The sequence below is a fragment of the Ammospiza nelsoni genome, chromosome 1 (genome assembly GCF_027579445.1).
Source record: "Ammospiza nelsoni isolate bAmmNel1 chromosome 1, bAmmNel1.pri, whole genome shotgun sequence".
NCBI classification, from domain to species: Eukaryota; Metazoa; Chordata; class Aves; order Passeriformes; family Passerellidae; genus Ammospiza; species Ammospiza nelsoni.
The window spans coordinates 128,998,307-129,011,087 of record NC_080633.1 but is presented as its reverse complement, the minus strand read 5'-3'; the positions used below and the strand labels follow the sequence as shown (position 1 = coordinate 129,011,087).

Below are 12,781 nucleotides of genomic sequence, written 5' to 3'. Positions count from 1 at the left end.
TCCTTTATGTTCATTATAGAGAGCTTAATGCAGAAGAGAATGCCAACTGCAGGGCAAGCAATCCAAACTAAAATTGGTGTCTTTATGCATCTGAAAGCAGCCTGTTTCTAAGAAAAAAACCAAAAGACTTTTCTATTTCTACCTTTTAAAACAATTTTTATGTTAAAATTTCCTGATTTTATTTTTAGAAACTGAAATTTGTTGAGTGTTTGAAAGAGATGTAGTGAAAGTAATTTCTTTCAGCTCTTCAAACCTGCATCCTTTGAAAATGTGCAAGACTGAAATTATCTCCACACAGGCTGAATTACTTGAAGATAGAGTCCCATTGGCAGAGACTGTTGAGGTGATGGGATCAGTGGAACCACTATTCCCATGCAGGAATGCTGGAATTGTGTACCAATAAATGAGTCCTAAGGTGGGCATGCAAAACAAGCAGTTCTAGGAGAATCCTGTTTTGCTGATATAACTGCACTTGCACTAACAACTAGGGAATTCTCCCAGAACAGCTGTGTCAGTCAGCAAAGTTATTTTGGTATAAATCTGTGTACCTAGCTTGATATTTGGGGTGGAGTTGACCTTACAGTAGAAAATGCCAAAAGAAGTGGGAGAATGGAAAAATTTACTGTTACCATGTAAGCAGACAGAAAAGTGTACCTGCATTCTCTGGAACTGCTTAGTAGGGGAGACGCAGAAAACCCAAAATGTAAGATTTAAATAAAGTAGAATTTAGAAAACTCATTTCTAACTGCTAGATGTAGAAATAACGTAGGAATTATTGTTATATCATGAAAATTTAAGAAGAGTAGGAGACCACTGAAGGTCAATGATGCATGGGAGCTGTTGCCCTGGGATGGAGTTCATGACAAAGGTCATGACAAGTCAGGGACAACTATTTAGCATGGTCTGTTGTGACAGGACAAGGGGTAATGGTTTTAAACCAAATCAGGGTAGGTTTAGATAAGATATAAGGAAAAGGTTTTTATAACAAGTGTGGAAAAACTCTGGAACAGGTAGATGTCTCAACCCTGGAAACATTCTAGATGGCTGGATGGGGCTCTGAGCAGCCTGGTGTAGTGGAAGGTGTCCCTGCTCGTCACAAGAGTATTGGACTAGATGACCTTTAACTGTCCCTTTCAATCTAAACCATTCTATGATTCTTTGATAATGATCAAAAAAATATTAAGTCAAGAACAGTGAATTTTTATAAGATAGGATTCAGTAAAAGCAGCCATTACTTTGTGAAGGACCTTGTAGATTTCTGGAATCTGCCCTTTCAAAGTGCTGGGCTGGAGTTGGCACTTGGCCATCTCTGTAGGGAATGAGGACAGCCAGCACAGTCCTAACATTTAGCATATTATAGGCAATGGCAGCTTGTTACTACATGGTACAAGTTGTTATACATAAACCCTGTTTTACACTAACTGGGCCATGGTTTTAATGATCTTTTCCATGTATTGTTTTAGCTTTACACAAAGGAAAAAAAAAAAGGTTCAATTCAGTAATAATAGCAGTTGTATATTCCAGTGATACTTAATCTGGACAAATTACTGGAAATTGCTTGAATAATTGGAGACTCAGTTGGAGAATAACATTTCCTCCAACCAATACTGGTATTTATTTTTCCTTTTGTGTCTTCCTAGAATCAGATAAATGCTGGGTTTTCAAACTGGCTTACTTTTTGGAGTGGGAGACAATTCCAAGTTAACTCTTTTTGAGGCCCTTGTCAAGTATTTCTTCTCTGTTTACATGTTGGCTGTCTCTGATTAGTGAAGACTGAAGGCATGAGAGACAAAAACTCAGTGAAATAAAACAGTGTGGGAGGTGTGGGGGACTCCTCCTCCTGTTTTAAGAGGAAGCAGTTTGCCCTTCTTGTAGTGGCATGTTGCACAAAGATTTCTTATAAGTGGGAATACATATAGAGTTTGAATTACAATTTTAGTATTTTGTGCCTAGTAGTTGATAGGTGTGGTACAAGTTAGAGGTAATTAACCAGCATATAAAGCTCAGCAGATAAACTGGTTCTTTTTGAAGACAATCATGAACAAAATAAATCCCTTCTGTAGCTAACAAAAGAAGTCTGTGGGCAATGCTTGACAGAAGAGGTGACAAAGAAAAGTCATTAACTCCTTTCTAGTCCCATTCCCAGGAAACCTTCCTTAACTGCAGGTTAAAGGAGAAACTTTAGATCACCCTTCCATAGTGACTGCCCTGGAGAATCTTCTCCAAAATGTGCACAAGGGCTCAGGAACTCTTTTATGGCAATGTGTGCTTTTATCTTGTGTTCAGAAGCTGAAGCAGGCTTTAGGAATTAATCCATAATATAGGCAATAATAAAAAAATAATTGCCATAAAAATTATTGAATTCTTCACTCCAGGGAATTGACCTCTGGGTTCAGTACATAGAAGTAGAAATGGGAAGTGAAGAAATATCATTTTTCCTTTTGATTTTTCTGTCCTTGATAAAAGTAATGGTTTCATGAAGGAATCATCAAAGCATTATTTTTCTGAAGCATCCCCATTTTAAGTCTAATAATTAGTGTTTACTTGAGGCAAGCTTGCTGAAATGCACCCAGTTACAGAAGAAACATGGAAAAGCATGGGGAATACATTAACTTCCATGTACTTTTTAAATTACCTCACATGGCATACCTACATAAAAAGAGAAAGGTACATTTATTAAATTCAGAATTCTATTATTGGCTGGCTGTATTTAGAGTAGATTGACACCAAATATCCAGTGCCACAAATTCATCTTTTAGCAATTTTCAGGGAACACAACTAGTAAGCAATTGCTTCCACAATTCTTTAGATGAGCCACCAAAATATTTGATAATAAATCCAACCCTACAAATAGCATTTCTTTAGGACAATACATACATTTATAGAAGGTGTTTGACTTTGTTCTGTTTGACCTCGATTCCTACAACATGGTTTCTTTCAGCAAACTATATAAATGTTAACAAAATAGCATGCCTTGGAGTCTCTTGCTTTGTCTTAACATTTAGCATTGAGATGGGAATTCGGGTGCTGTTCTTTAACAGGATTTTTATTCACTTCTACCTGGTGAAGCAAATCAATGAGTGTCAGTTAAAATTTAAACAATCAGCAAAACAGCTGGGGGATGTTGTCAATGTCAGGGTAGTAAACTTGTTTTCTGCAGTTCAGGATGTGTCTAGATTGCCATCAATTAGATTATTTGTATAGTGCAATCATTAGAAACTGAGGACAGCCTCCCAAAATACCATGAGAATTTATGGATTTGTCACCTCAGTTCTTTGTGTCTGTTTTCATTCTCCATTTAAATATTTATTTTAAAGAAAGAAAATTAGGACAGAAGCATATTGAGGAAGCTTGGATAGGATGGTGATCCAGTGTTTTGTTACGGATTTTTTTGCACAGGTGCCTAATATCCCAGTGTCTGTTTGGGGTAATTTGTAATTGACTACAGATAGTTGAGGTTTTAAAGTGCTTTCCTTGGTATGGACTGATTTTATCAATGACAGCAACAGGTTTTTTATATTGACAACATTAGCAAAAATGTCAATTTGTTATTAATGGCTTAGAAGCCTCTTGGCTTCCAAGCAGGTATTATTTCTTCTACAAGAGATACTTCTAAGGGGAGTACTTACACAAGAATATTTCTAAATGTGAGTGAAAGTAGATGAAACAGATGTTCCAAATCATGTTGCTCTTTTTTGAATATATATTCTAGAGTTTATTTATTTTTTTGTATCTCCAAGTCACCCAACTGTTGTTTTGCCTTTCTCTGCTTTCTCAATGTCTTTTCAGTTTTATTCAACTGTTTTTGTGAAAGTAACCAGTAGTTAATCTGAAATGTAATGAACATTAACTCATTTTTATTATCCAACTGTTGTTGTTATCTTATTGTATTTCATATTTCTGGAGTCCCATCTTAAAGTCCATACCTTCTTGATGGTCCTATTATGCAGCTCCTCTCTGCAGCACAGTTCCTCATGGCTTCCATAGGGGCTCCTTCTGGGCTCTCGACCCAACCCCCTTTTATCCCAGAGCCCTTCATGAGCTACAGCTGCTACCCAACCAAGGATCCCACAGCTGTAGCTCATCCAGAGCAACAGGACCCACCTATCTAATACATAGGACTCTCACTACATATATATATTCACAAGGACTCCTTTATAACAATACATATATTCAGGCCCCTACATTTCCCCCCTTTTCTTTTAACAATTTCTCCATTATCTGTCCCAGCTCTCAGGCTGCCACAGCTCTCGGCTGTCCTATCTTCCACTGTCCCAGCTCTCCGGCTGCCACAGCTCTCGGCTGTCCTATCTTCCACAGCTCTTCAGGCTGCTACACCTATCTTCCACAGCTCTTCAGGCTGCTACAGCTCTCAGGCTGTCCTATTTTCCACAGCTCTTCAGGCTGCTACACCTATCTTCCACAGCTCTTCAGGCTGCATACCTCCATCACGTCGGGGTCACCAATTGTTGTTGTTATCTTATTGTATTTCATATTTCTGGAGTCCCATCTTAAAGTCCATACCTTCTTGCTGGTCCTATTATGCAGCTCCTCTCTGCAGCACAGTTCCTCATGGCTTCCATAGGGGCTCCTCCTGGGCTCTCGACCCAACCCCCTTTTATCCCAGAGCCCTTCATGAGCTACAGCTGCTACCCAACCAAGGATCCCACAGCTGTAGCTCATCCAGAGCAACAGGACCCACCTATCTAATACATAGGACTCTCACTACATATATATATTCACAAGGACTCCTTTATAACAATACATATATTCAGGCCCCTACATTCAACTTCTCAAAAGCAGTCATGAATTATTATTTAATGGACATTTACTTTTCTGCCAAATCTCACATTCATAAAAATGTTGAAGGAAGTTATTTTGTCTGCTTTAATGTTTATAGATAGAAAATTCTGTAGTCACCAAGTCTTTTAAAAATATCTTTAGCAATTATTTCAACATGCTTTATTGGGTTTTGCCAAGTATATGATTTTGTATACTAGACATTTATTATTATTACTACCATTACACTTTCTTTTAGAGTTGTTTGCTTTATAGTATTTCAGTAATGTCTTTTTAGAGTAAAGTGTAAACAGGAAAAGCTCACTCGACCACTTGAAAATACCTTACAGGGATGTAATGCAAAACGTGATTTTAGGGAAGAGGTACTGCAGGCTGACCAGGTGTCCTCCACAGACCTTGGCAGGTCTCTGCCATCATGGAGTGCCTGTGGGCCTGCCTGTGGCTCACAAGAGAGGTGTCTATCTGTCTTGGCAGCTCACCTTCTTGTTAATCAGAAGAACATCACAGGGAGGGGACAAAATTGGGCATGTGGCCAGAGAAACATGATGAGCAACTAAACACACATTTTGGAACATGACCTGAATGAGACATCTAAAAGATGTCAGAGCCTAGAGAAGCTGCCCTGGGCATCTTTTATAGCCAGTAAAGAGGAAAAAAGGGATTTATGTTCTTCTAAAATAAGTTCCTATGATGTTACATGAGACTTGCTTTGTTATATTATAGTTATCTAGAAATCAAGTTATTGGGCAAATCATAAAAATACCTGTAAAAACTCACTGCTTTGATGTAGATTGAGTGATGATGGTTCCATCCCTGAATGCTAAAGTTCCAACTAGTTTTCATTCCTCAGCAAAGTATGTCAGTGACAGTGTTGGCTGGTTTTAAAGTCTTATTATTATACTTTCCAATCATCAGCTCAAGGAAATACACATGAGGGGTGTGAAGTGTATTTCACTCTACATACTTTCTTCATGAAGAGTTTCAGTTTCACTTCAAACCATCATTCTGTCTGCAAAATGCGTTAGATCAAACCCTAAACATTATATTTAATGTTTAGGGTTTGATAAATTTTGAGATAGGGTTTGATTATTTTGAGATAATTCTTTTTTTATTTGAAAGAAAACTGAATGCACCCCAAGTCCTGCATTTACTGTCATTACTGTTCAAAGGGCAAGTAAGGAAACAACAAGCATGTGTAAGGCTTGATAGCACTTTTGCACTGCCATGAACTATAGTGGAATAAGTCACTGATGCTTCAAAAGATTGGTACAGTAACTGGTACCTCTTTTTAATCCTGCCCAGTGCTTTAATTTCTTAGCATTTTAGGGAAAAGTTTGCGAATTGCTATATACTCAATTAAGGTAACATACTGGATAAAAGAAAAAAGGTAACATTAAATAGTGTTGAGGAAGATATGGAAGTAAGAATATATAAAAGCCCCAAAATTATGTGATGTAGCTATAAGCAAATCCTCTAAGGACTGAATTTAGAAAAGGTACACTCATGTTTGCTAAGGAGGCAGATGTGCTTTAGAGAAATACAGCTTGGCCTAAAGTGGAGAAGAGATGAAGGATTTGCCTGTGGCTTGCAGGGCCAGCTCCTCAAGAGATGCTGGGCCACTGACAGAAGCAATGGGCACAAGCTCGCTCACAGAAGCCTCATGCCGAACATCAGCAGTTTTTCACTGTGAGGGTGAGTGAGCATTGCTGAGAGAGGTTTCCCAGGGAGGCTGAGAGAGAGACTCAAAGCCGTCTGGCCCCCAGTCAGGGCAGCTGGCCCTAGTGACCCTGCCTCATGACCCAGGGACACCTTCCCAGCTCAGCCTTTCTCTGGTCCAGTGGTTCGTTCCCTCTTTTATAGATCCCACCCGAGAGCGGACTCTCGCCCGTAGGCTGCAGGTGTGTCCTGCCGGCCGGGAGTGGGGGCAGCGCTGCCCAGCCCCGCTGCCCAGCCCCGCTCCCCGCCGGGGCCGCCGCTGCGTTCCCCGCTCCGTGCCGAGCCACGGGGCCGCCCTTTCTGCGGCCTCCCCCCGCCTCCAGCAACCCTGCGAGCCCCGGCCGGCCCCGGCGCGCCCCTCCCGCCTGCTGCCGCGCAGGGGCCGCTCGCAGGCCGGCGGGAACCGGGCGGAGAACAAAGTCTGCGGGCGGTGCCTGCGGGACGTCCCGCCGCTACCGGCCGGCGCCGTGCCCCGGTCCTGCCTCCGGCGCGCTCGGTATTTACAGCCGCCGCGGCCGGACCGTCCCGCCCGCGAGTCTCACACGACGGCGCCGTCCCGCTCCGCCCGCCCCAGAGCCCCGCGCCGCCGGCTCACTGCTCGCCCCGCTCGTAGGCGGCTCCGTGCCGGCTGCGGCGGCCCGCCCCGCCGAGAGCAGCGGCGGCGGCAGCGGGGCAGAGCCGGGCACAGCGGGGCAGAGCCCAGCTCCGCGGCGCGCAGCCCGCCCAGCGCTCCCCGCCGCCCTCAGCCCCCGCCGCCAAGACGCCGCGCTTCTTGTACCGCGCCAAAGGCGGGTGCCGCTCGGCCAAGATGGGCCGGCAGACGGCGGCCGGCGGGCGCGCCATGCAGCGGTCGCAGAGCCGGAGCAGCCTCTCCGCCTCCTTCGAGGCGCTGGCGGTCTACTTTCCCTGCATGAACTCCCTGGAGGAGGAGGACGGAGGTGAGGGGCCGGGGCACGGTGGCCGCAGGTGTGCGCGGGGACCGCGGGCGCTCCGGGCCGCTCCGGGGACGGGCGGGGCTCGGCGGCGGCCGCCCGCCGGGAAGGGCCGGGGGTCGGCTGGGCGAGGAGCTGGATATGGGACGCGAGTGATGGAGAGTGGCTTGGGCTGAGAGAGAGATTGGTAACAGCGTGCTTGTAGCTGGAGAGTGAGGTGGGATTTAACGGATGATGTTTCTCGTCACATTGGGAATGAAGTTGCTAGCTGAACTTTAGTTACGTTGGGGGGAGAAGTAAAGGATAGAGGGTCTTTCCATTCTTTCCATTTTCTGCTCATTCATACGAAAAACAAACCACACTTCCTCGCGGGTGCTTTTCTGACAATCTACGGGCTTGTTCAAGTATCCCTTGCCTGTCATTACAACAGAATTTTTATAGAACACCAGAGTTGAGCAATTAAATACTGGCCCCAAGTATCCTTTCCTTAGAGTAGCAGTGCAGATGGAAGGCTAACAGGAGAAATACAGTGGATTTTGTGTGTAGGCATGGCCCCCAAAGAGACTTGCTATTTGGAATGTGCAAATGTACATACATAGTTATGCGTGGCACCAAACTGTGTCCAGGACGGAACTTGTATTTCATGAGTTTGTTTTGAGTATACTGGTTTCATAACGACAGTAATCTGTTGTGTTTAAATATATTTATGTATAGAATGAACCGCTGGGATTTCCCTTGTTTTATCAGAACTAATTCAAGATTTTTAATTCCACTAAGATTAATGGAGCAAATTGCACCTTCAATAGATTTGAACACTATAAAAGAGAGAAACCAATGTCCAATGCTGCCATGCAAACATGTATCAGCTGTGTGTGTACACCATTCATGATCTATTTAAAATATCTGCATGTTCGTTTATCACCTTCCACATTTCAGGCTGAGAGTTCAGTGGGTAATGTCTGTCTTTGTGTGTTTTGATTTATCTTCTCATGTGCAATGGTCTGTGATTTTTTTTCTCCAAAGCATCTCTCAATTCTGATTAAATCCCAAGGCATGGTCCCTCACCTTTTCCCTGCTCTTACTCTGGGGCTGGCCAGCTTGCCTCTTTCAGTGGAAGAGAAGTGGCTTCCCCCTGGGGCAAACTCTGCTGTCCTTCAGTACTCTCATCTGCTCCCTGCCTTGAACAATGAAGTGAACTGCAAAATATTGCCAGTAGACTGCAGGGTAGGCTTCAGATGGCATTTTTAATACTATTGATGTGCTAATAAAACACTATGGCTGAAAGCACACACTGAAAATATCATAAATTATCCTAAACTAAATGTGTAAAGGTATTCTTTAGAGATTATTTTTCTTTATCATTCCTGAAGCTTTTTCTTTTCACTCCTGATTTTTAGATACAATAATTGCATTAATCCTGTGTGAAATCAGAGTGTTGATTTGTTTTATTCTACTTGGTTTTCTTTACTTCTCTAGGAAGCATTTAATTTATTCCTTGGTGGAATCTGTGTTTGCTTAAAACTGTTCACTGGTTCAAAGAAATATAAAGTAGATGGAAGTCAGCAGAGAAATGTCTGTAAATTTAAGGATAATTGTAATGATTTATTTATTTTGTGCTGGCAAATTATTCAAAGTGTTAAAAGATTGTATAATGATGAATATGTCACATATTGTGTGGATTTATGTTATCTGATCCTATTTAGATGTAGGCTACACTTGAAAATACATTTCATTAATTCCCATGAAAAAAATAGAAATGGAACTGCTATGCAGTTTTATGGATTTGAGTTTCTGCTACCTCAGTTCAGACATACCAGGTTACAGAGGGAATGGCAGCCATGAAGCAAAGATCATTTTCCAAGTGTCCTCAGTGGGATTAGAAAGAAAAAACTGTGATGTGTTCTCTGGATGGCAAGTTACTTCTGCACTCAAATTGGAATTTATTATCTTACGAGTGTTTATACAATTATATTAATGAAATGTAATTAATACATTAGTTGTAGTAATATTCCCATGTTCACATACAAATGTTCTTTTACAGTTTAATCTGAAAAAGGTGTCAAACTTCATAAGTTAATTATCCTCGTGATGTAGTTATTTCTGCATGTAGTGGATATCCTAAAAAAAAAGATAAACTCTGTTACAAGGGTGCTTTTTTTTTTTTTTTTACATTTCACACTCAGTCATATTTTTAATACAAATAGAAAATCTAGAAAATCTGACCCGTTGAGGCATTTATTTGGGATACTCTCTTGAAGACTTTTTTTATTAACTGCTGAAGTGGTCCAGAGGTATATCTTTTGCTATGAAAGAATATGAGTGTTGTCAAGGTCAGAAGTCATTTATTAGCAAGTAACTCAATACAACAAATTAATAATTTTTGTAGCTATTTTTGAGCATGATGATTAAGAAGATCCCTTTACGTGTCGGCTGATTAAAGGAGATCTCTTAAGCCCTGGCATCCAAGCTGTGATGTACTGAAGAAGTGGGCTGTGGAAAGGCTGCTGTTTGCTGGTTTTGGTAGCCATGAATTTGAATCACAGAATCATCAGAAGGTTGGAAGGGACCTTCAAGAACATCCAGTCCAGCTGCCCACCCAGCACTGTCACTGTAGCACCTAAACCCCATCACCCAGAGCCACCTCCAGACACCTCTTTAACACCTCCAGGGGTGGTGGCTCCACCATCTCCCTGGGCAACCCATTCCAATGCCTGACCATCCTAACAGTGAATTTTTGTTTCTAATATCTAATCTGAATCTCCACTGTCTCAGTGTAAAGCCATTTTATCTCATCCTCTCACTGCAGGCATGGCAGAAGAGACTGAAGCTCCCCTCACTACAGCCTCCTGTCAGGTGCTTGTAGAGAGTGATGAGGTTCCCCTGAGTCTCCTCCAGGCTAAACAAGCCCAGCTCCCTCAGCTATTTCTCATAAGTTCTGTTTTTAGAGCATTGTTGCCTTTCTCTGGACACCCTCCAGCACCTCAGTGTCCTTGGAGGACCCGAAAATGAACACAGCACTCAAAGTGTGGCCTCACCAGTACAGAGTACAGGGCGGTTTGTCATGGCTAGTAGGCCTGGTTTGCAGTGCAGGGAGCTACTATTTAAAATAGCATTTCTTACCTGCTGATCAGTTGGGATGAATCCTTCAAGTTTATGCACATTCATTATTTAGGATTAAAATATTCTTTGTATCATCCATTTCTTTCTGGCATGTCTGCATGTATACACACAGGACTAACATGGTACCAGAAATTTATGTTGTCAAAGTATCAAGGATTTTAAAGAGATGTCTTGCATTTTATTTTGTTAGATTCACTAATGATAAAATGTATGGCCTGCATACTGAAGTGAGAATTGGTGTCAAATACCACTTAGAACAGACTTGGAATTACATGGAAATGTAATTTATTACATGGAAATTGTTGAAAAGGTATGGGGACAGAGTGCAAATCAGTATCTGTATAAATGCTCTTGAAGCATTCATATTTTTTCTGAAATCTTGGCTTTGTTGAAGTTAAAGAAATTTTGTGACTGTCAAAAGATAAGAGAATTTCCACTATAAATATATGTGATATCCTTTTAGATGTCTGTGTAGTCATAGTGCAAAGTCTCATACACGTGCTATATTTACAAGTAGTGCATGAGTGCACTAAACTTTCCTGTGAACAACTGAGCAAATGAATTCCTATGTACAAGAAGCTTACTGGAGAAGAAGTAGAGTTACCCAACATGCAGAGAAAAGAAGAGAGGCTCAGGTCACACGATGTGATCACTAGAAAGCCTATGTCTGTTTTTATGATTGGGACTGGTAACTTGGTGCTTCCTCAAATTACACTGTGTATTGTTTTTTAATAAATTTTCACTATGATTTCCTTTTCATACTTCACTTCTGATTTGCATTTACACTGAGGTGTTGTAATAAACAGTTAAATAGCACATTGCCAGGAGTGCAGCTGTGGAGCTGCTGGTTATGGCAAGGTCTGTATGCAGAACTGTGCCTACCAAAAGGGAGTATATTTCAATTTAATATCTTCCTTTGCTGAAGTTTTTGGGTGGTAGTGAAGCTATGAGATTGAAGGGGAAAGCCAAATGCTTTGCAGGTGCTGAAGACAATTCAACAGATAATTTATGATAATTTAAGACATAAATTAATTCAGAAAGAACTGGAAAGCAACTTGGTCTCCCAGTATGTTAGAAAAACAAAAGGCAATTAAAAAAAAAAGCCAGAGAATGTTCTTCAGTCCAAGACAATCGTGCCAAAAATAGCAAAACTTAGTTGCATTAGCTGAGGAGAAGTTATGTTACAGTTTTGCATATTGATGTCTACTGAAAGAAGTATCTGAGGGTTGCTGCAGGAGTTCAGCAGGAATAGAAGCACATTGCACTCTCCTGTCACCGGGCTGATAATTAGCTGGGAAACTTGCTGGAGGGGTTGTTGGATCCCACATAGGTGTCAGCAGGAGTGCTGCCCCTGAGTGAAGACTCAGGACTTTATTTAAAGGTACATGGAGCTGCTCAGTTGAGCACTGGTAATGGCTTCAGTGGCATTTCTCACTGATTAATCACTGCACATTGGCACAGCTGGAATAAAACTCAGCAGTTCCTGGATTCTGTTCCTGTGGTTAGACCGCCAGATCACAGTGTCCCTCTGGATGTCCCAGTAGACAATAACAAGCAGACAATAATTTGACCAGAAATAGAAAATGGGGGAAGTAGTAACAATAAATTCATTAGCACAGTAATTACTAAAGTGAAGAGAATTCTGAAGATTAAGTAGTTATCCTTTAAAATTACCATCTTAAAAAGAATAAAGTAATATAGGAGTATCAGGCTATGAAGAAAACGAAAATAACTACATCATCTTGGGGGAATTGGCCTACATTTTAGCCTTGGTGGTAAAGATGACCTTGTTTATGTGGAATGTTCATAGGCAGAGCCAAGGAAGGATATGAAAGAAGGGTATAGTGCCCTGTGACAGGTTATCCTGTAAGAGATGAACCTTTAAAGATCTTGGCTCAATTGATGCTAGCACACCAGAGATCGTCTGCTGCACATTGCATGCAACAGTGGGGTCACTCATCTTGGAGGATAAAAGCACTCTGAATATGCAATAATAATTGTTCCGTAACAATCTGCATGACATTTAATTTTATAGTTAATTAATTTTTCTGTTTGCTGTTAGGGCCCAGTTCAGGGGCTGTCTTGGGTCAGCCTTTCCATCATGGTGGTCGGTCTGTCCCATTTCTGCAGCTCCATGGGCTGAGTTCAAAGGTGGAGGCAGTATAGCAGGCATTTCAAGCTAGTCACAAGTGTTTTTACCAGTTATACTCAGG

General features: G+C 41.7%; 1 protein-coding gene across 2 annotated transcripts in view; it reads left to right on the top strand.

Annotated features, from left to right (window-relative positions):
• RIMS2 (regulating synaptic membrane exocytosis 2) overlaps nucleotides 1–12,781 on the top strand; it is a 444,540-nt gene that overhangs the window by 417,164 nt on the left and 14,595 nt on the right. Inside the window, exon 1 of one of the 2 annotated variants that reach the window (XM_059490816.1) lies at nucleotides 7,320–7,454. The exons of the other annotated variant lie outside the window; for it this stretch is intronic. Within the exon in view, the coding sequence (XP_059346799.1) occupies nucleotides 7,325–7,454 (130 nt within the window). The 5' untranslated portion in view covers nucleotides 7,320–7,324. Of the gene's footprint in view, nucleotides 1–7,319; nucleotides 7,455–12,781 lie in introns of those variants that run through there. 2 annotated transcript variants of the gene reach the window in all.